General features: G+C 45.3%; 3 protein-coding genes across 5 annotated transcripts in view; 1 reads left to right on the forward strand and 2 right to left on the reverse strand.

The window, feature by feature from the left end:
* Positions 1-10: 10 nt before the first annotated feature.
* coa5 (cytochrome C oxidase assembly factor 5) lies at positions 11-1,039 on the forward strand. The gene is made up of 3 exons (XM_084689574.1): positions 11-232; positions 393-476; positions 675-1,039. The coding sequence occupies exons 1-3, from the start codon at positions 131-133 to the stop codon at positions 714-716; spliced, it is 228 nt and encodes a 75-aa protein (XP_084545700.1). The 5' UTR covers positions 11-130; the 3' UTR covers positions 717-1,039.
* A 48-nt stretch (positions 1,040-1,087) lies between these two features.
* On the reverse strand, positions 1,088-5,077 carry LOC146233682 (nucleoside hydrolase). 3 transcript variants are annotated; one of them, XM_084689571.1, is made up of 7 exons: positions 4,950-5,077; positions 4,448-4,554; positions 3,675-3,865; positions 3,169-3,348; positions 2,753-2,864; positions 2,272-2,408; positions 1,088-1,929 (listed from the first exon to the last, which is right to left on the reverse strand). In XM_084689571.1, the coding sequence occupies exons 1-7, from the start codon at positions 5,003-5,005 to the stop codon at positions 1,582-1,584; spliced, it is 1,131 nt and encodes a 376-aa protein (XP_084545697.1). In that variant the 5' UTR covers positions 5,006-5,077; the 3' UTR covers positions 1,088-1,581. The 3 variants fall into 3 exon arrangements, with proteins under 3 accessions (XP_084545697.1, XP_084545698.1, XP_084545699.1); XM_084689572.1 differs by having other exon boundaries at positions 4,934-5,046; XM_084689573.1 differs by having other exon boundaries at positions 4,044-4,554; positions 4,934-5,046.
* Positions 5,078-5,475: 398 nt separating this feature from the next.
* inpp4aa (inositol polyphosphate-4-phosphatase type I Aa) overlaps positions 5,476-6,276 on the reverse strand; it is a 17,090-nt gene continuing 16,289 nt past the window's right edge. The window contains exon 24 of the mRNA XM_084689739.1: positions 5,476-6,276. This exon is cut by the window's right edge and continues 854 nt beyond it. The gene's annotated coding sequence lies outside the window, so the exon portion shown is untranslated.

The raw sequence follows: 6,276 nt of genomic DNA on the forward strand, positions 1-6,276 counted from the left end.
GCACTTGGTTTACCCAGGGCTTCTAGCGAATCAAAGATGGTGTCTTGCATAAGATTTACGTGACATTCTGGACATTTCGTCTTTAATGTGTAATTAAGTCGAATTCTGCCGTTAATGAGTATTCGACATAATGCCTAAATACTACGAAGACAAAGAGGAGGACACTCGAGCCTGCTCCGGCATTAGAGAAGATTTCAGAGCATGCCTTCTTCAACACGACTGTGTGGTAAAGGTAGGACCTTTCCCCAAACTGCTGAAGACTGCTATAAAATCTAATGTTACTATATGTGCCATACGCCTGGATTCACATTTCCATTTGTCTAGCTACTTGGCCATCTAAATGAATGGCCAAACGTTACATTCAAGCTAACCACAGGCGTAACTTCCTTTAGGAGGGGAAGTTGCCCAGTGAATGTTTGAAGGAAGGTGCCTGCAAGGCGCTGCAAACCTCATTCTTCGAGTGCAAAAGGTCGATGGTAGGTTCACAATAACATATGTTAACAGACCCCGCCAATCGAGTTACTGATCGTACCACAGCAAACCGGTTATGTTAAGATGTGTTTCGTAGTCGCATTATATTCCAGAGCACATTTCTTTGGGACTTACCACGATTTGTTTGACAGCATCCTCGTCCTTCAGACAAGTAACTTTGTATTCTCTCCCTCTCCTAACAGCTGGATAACAGGTCCAGGTTCCGGGGACGAAAGGGCTACTGATCTGTTCTGGTGCGGAGTGACGGACTGGCTGTGGTCTGTGTAACAGGAGGACTGGATTCTGGAAATCTAAGTTATCTGTGATAACTTAACCGACAGTGTGCGGGTACATACATACACTGATTGCAGTGACAGTGGTGTGTGGCCATCAAACAGCGTTGTGATGGACTGGCTCAGATGTTGTATAACCTATGAGTGGGTTGGTTTTAATGCTCCTACTTAACTGCTGCCACAGAGTATGTCCCGAAACTAGAAAACACTGGATTTCTAATGGGGATGTTTGATGAGATATCTGTTCTAAAATGTAATAAATGTGTGATTAAACACTTGGACGTATTGTTACATTTTTACAAAGCTAAACATATCAAGCACAATTTGAGTAAAATGTTTAATTAAATAGGGCATTATAGCCATCACCATTCACATTGTGTACATTCAACAGCAGTGATGCACATGCTTGTCTAGTCAGACGAGCGCTTTAGGAACATTCTCCTTTCTGGCAGGGTAGTATGGGTTAGAACATGACATCTATGAAAGTCTTGTACAAAATCTTTGTATAAAATATATGAAACTATCAGTAATTGGACTTTGCTCAACTTCTCTTTTTACATCAAATGTATACAAATCTGAAGACAGGCTGCCTAAATAGTTTTCTAAAAAGGTTTTTAAAGAGCTAAAATGTAATTCTGAATGAGCATGGTCCCAAAAGTCAATGATTATCTCCAGTTATCCAGTTAATATTTGAGTTGGCGAAGAAAGGAGGGAGAGAAAATGGGTACATGGTTGAGGGAAGGGAGATGAAGGGAGTCAGGTGGCTGAGCGGTTAGGGAATGTCTGCTAAATGACTAAATGTAATTACCCCCAGCCTTTACTTCAGAGCATCCATCATCATCTTCTTGAACTTCTCCAGGTCCACTTTCTTCATGATGAAGGCCTTGTGGGTCTTCTCCAGCAGACCCAGAGTGTCCAGGACCATCATCCCCCGCGTGTGAGTCCCCGCCAGCTCCACGCTCACCACCACCTGGTCGCACGCCGTCACAAAGGCATCGTCTACAGCCGCCGCCATCGCGTAGGAGTCACACGACACGAAGCCTAAGCCGTCCACCATCTCCTTCTGGGATCGCTCGCTGAGCGACTGGTCCATGCTATGGCGGAAGATCCGGGCCATGAAGCGGGCCTTCTTAGTGTCCTGGGCCAGCCAGGCGTCACAGAACTCCTACCAGACAGGACCGGAACGAGAATAACAATTATCAACCAACAAGCCTATTCATGTGTGTCACGGAATACAGCAAATCATTAAGTGTCTATGTGCACTTGTTAATGTGCAGTGAATTTAAAAGGTTAGATTTATTATGGGGCTCCAAAAAAATACAGTGTTACCAGCTGACAAACGACAGCGTACTATCTTTAGTTTAGTCCATGCAGAAAACTAACCTGTTGATATTTGTGTAAAGACTCTGTGGTCAGGTTCGGGGTAGCTATTTTCCCCAGGGCATTAGAACCCTTCTAGGTGGTGTAGAACAGAGCATGCTGTTTGGAGTTGGCGTCTCAGGCTCACCCACGGCAGCTTGCTGTAGCAGGTGAACTCCCAGCAGGCCAGGTAGGTTGGACACAGGAAGTCATTGAGGACAATGTAAGCTGCTTCCGGGTCGGCCGCGAAGTTGAACTCTCCGCACACCGTTGTGTTTCCTCGAGCTGCGGGTAAACGGATTTAACGTGTAATTCCTTCCCGACATTTCACCTGTCATCTTTCAATTTTTCATCCGTAATCCTAATGGGTTTGCTAGGTGCCGTGCATTTGTAATTTAGAAGACCCAACAAGGAGCCCAGTGGAGAGTCTAGTAAGGGCTTAAGCTACAGGAGACAATAACCTTCACCCTCAACTGAAAAACAACATGCAGATCGTAGCTTGGCCAAACCAGTCACTTCTGACCCGTTAAGCCAGCCAGACCCACACCAACCCAGATACACACCACCTAGGGGTGAATCCCACTACTGCACGATAAGGTCTCCCAGAGGATGGGTGTAGGTGAGCTCACAGTCGGTGTTGCCTCCCATGATGTAGAGGCCTTTCAGCTTTCTGGGAATGGAAGGGTCCAGCCTCACTGCCAAGGCTAGGTTCGTGAGGGGCGCCGTGGCAACCAGAGAGATCTGAGGGAGAGATGGGCAGAGGAAGATAAGAGGACAGTGCGTGTACATTCACCGTCTGAGCCGAACGTCAAGTCATTTTTATTTATAGAGCACATCCAAAAACAGCCAATGCCGACCAAAGTGCTGAACAGAATCATCAAATAGGGCAAAACAACAATAAATAAGAACAACAGACAAACATCACAATTACAGTAAGCACGAGTGACCCTAAACTGACTCGAAAGCCAAAGAATAAAAATATGTTTTAAGACAAGACTAAAACGTCTCCGCCTCTCTCTCGGATCTCTCCTGGTCTTCCGCTAACCTCTCCAGGGTTCTCGTTGATGATGCGTATCATGGCGGAAACCGCCCCCTCCTTCTGGACCATCTCCAGCCCCGGGGCGTCTGGGTCCGGGGCGTCTCCCAGCCCGTCCTTGCCGTGGAAGTCTCCCCCGTGGACGTGGATCCCCAGGATGGACCTGGCCGCTCCTCGGAACACCGGGATCTACCATCCGGAACACGGAACACACTAGATCAGGATCTACCATCCGGAACACGGACACACTAGATCAGGATCTACCATCCGGAACACGGACACACTAGATCAGGATCTACCATCCAGAACACGGAACACGCTAGATCAGGATCTACCATCCAGAACACGCTAGATCAGGATCTACCATCCAGAACACGCTAGATCAGGATCTACCATCCGGAACACACTAGATCAGGATCTACCATCCGGAACACGGAACACGCTAGATCAGGATCTACCATCCGGAACACGGAACACGCTAGATCTGCGATGGAATTGAATAGAATGTTCTGTGCCTCTAGTCTGTCGCAAGCCTGGAGAACCCTCAGCGTGTTCCGACACACATTCTCCACGCTGGTGTTGCCGTGGACACAGGTGATGCCCAGCAGCTGGACATGGGGCTGGGCCAGCGCCAGCATGATGGCCTGGGCGTCGTCCACACCACTGTCCACATCCACCAGGAGCTTCTTCTGAGACATGTTGGACCCTGGGGGTCACACACACACACACACAGAGAGAGACAGTGCATGTGCATACACACAGGGAGGGACGGAGGGAGAGAGAGAACCAGAGACACGTGCACACATGGGTGAGTTACTGTTCATGTTTACTTTCAATATGAACTTTTGTCTTACACAGGAGCTTAATGTTGATCTACTACGTACCAGTCTTATCACTTGACCTTAGCCTCCCTGTACATGGGTTATGTATTTTATTATGTTGCTGTTAAGCAATGTAAAAGCTGTGGACCCGCTGGAAGTTTACCATAAAATAAAAGCACTGTACAAAAGAACATCAATATCAACAACATTATTCATCTCTGCCCCAGTGCTGACTTGTTGACCTAGCCTTACGGGATAAGGTTTGAAACGGTTCTATTGTCATATAAAGCAGCCTATATTGACTGAAATTTGTATTGATAATAGTGCGTAGGAATGTACAAATCAAAAACTAGAATCTGCTGCTTGCTTTGCTTAGATATTTAAGAACAGAAGCACCTTAGGCTACACAAAACATTCATTTAATCAATGTGGCCCACATGCTTGTTCATAATTATTCCAGTGATTACCTGTGGTTGAGAATAACAAGACCGGACTGTGGGAGTGTGGAGAATACTGTGTCTGTCTGCTGATGAACCGTGTCCGGGATAAATGGTTATCACATGCTAGGGTGAACCTTGGAGTACCATGGGACCGAGGGAGAAAGAAGGAGGAGTTTATAGGAGATGACTTCACTAGAGACAAGGAATGAATCTGCAGTTAATGACGGCTATCGGAACATGAGGTAGTTCTGAATGTGATATGTGTATTTTTTACACAGCATAAAGGTGCAAATGTGTCACACCACCACTACTAAATGTAGGTCAATGTCATGCTAGGAATGTTTTGGCGGTAGGTCGACAACTGTTCGTGTGATCCGACTCATTGAGAATGCATGAACAACTCCAAATGAACTTGACTTTCATTAATTTCAATTCAGTCAATTTGTGAACCTACGGGATTCAGTAAAGCTGTTGACCCTACGCTCTTCCAGGATGGAATTACATTAGACTGACCTTATTTATTGCTCACCTCCGTGTAGGTAGTTTAACAAAATACTTGATGCACCTCCAATACATCGTGTGCATAGTACGCGGCCATGTACAACGTGATACTCCGGTGACGTTATTGGCAGCTATAAAATAAGCAGCACATAATGCCTCATCGGCAGATTCGTTATTACTCGTTAACCCTCGTGCTGCCTTCGGGTCACATGACCAAAAGGTTCATAACGAACCATTGTTGTGTTTACCCAATTTTACCCAATACAAAAAGCAAATAAATGTTTTTTTATTTTAACCTTCGCAATGTGGGGGGTCTGAGACAGCCCAACGGTTAAAAGAAAATGCTTCACTTTGTTTTTGTATGCGGTAAAGTTGTTGCAAACGACGGTGGGTCACAATGACTGATGGGTCAGAATGACCCGAGGAGAACACAAGGGTTAAAGGCTCATGGATTGCTCCTTGTCATTTACTGTACATCTCTGCCACACAAGCGCAGGCAGTGAGAGAGAAAATCAGACAGATGTTGAGGAGAGATAAATAGCACAAGATAAACATGTATTTTATTTAGATTTTAATAGCAGGGGTACAGGAGAGAGTAAAGAACCAGAGCACATTTTACAGCAAAGATCTTTTATCGCCAAAAACATCCGACGTGTTGTCCATTCACACGATCAATGGATTAAACTATAACTGCATCAGCATTTGGCAACGTTTTCAGTGAATCAGCATAAATAATCTGTGTGAAATTATATTGTGAGATACTTTTCAACTCAAAGACCAGTGTAGATACTGACAAAATCATTATAGCTAGACCTAACTGAGGTATAATAGATGAAAATCACTCCACAACAGCCTACATGTCAGATCTACTATACATCTTCCATGTGCTGTAGAATCTAGATCTATGGAGGACGGCCAAAGGTCAACATGTTACCTGATCCCAGTACAGAGGTCACACAAAGACCTTTCTAACACATGTATTTGGCCATGCACAATACCTCCCCTTCTGCAATACCGTAGCATGTGAGGTGTCACGTGTCAGCTTGCATTCAGAAAAAGAACAATCCCCCTTGCTTCAGGTTTTAACATAGTCTCAACACCATGTTCTGGATCGTTCTTGTTGTCCGTGTTAACTTGGATTCAGATGACCAGAACCTATCCTGTTAGACCCTTGGAGAGCTGAGAGCTATCAGGTTCCATACATTCTTCTAGCACGTTGACACGGGTACATTTGATGTGTAACAACAGGACAGGAGATTGTCCACGTCGATCTTGTTAGGCTGTAATCTACTGTCTCTTCTGCTGACCTTACAACATGGCATAGAAAATGCTTCTGTCTAAAGTCTAGATTCATG

Source organism: Hypomesus nipponensis, chromosome 23 (genome assembly GCF_054491055.1).
Source record: "Hypomesus nipponensis isolate SF chromosome 23, ASM5449105v1, whole genome shotgun sequence".
NCBI lineage: Eukaryota > Metazoa > Chordata > Actinopteri > Osmeriformes > Osmeridae > Hypomesus > Hypomesus nipponensis.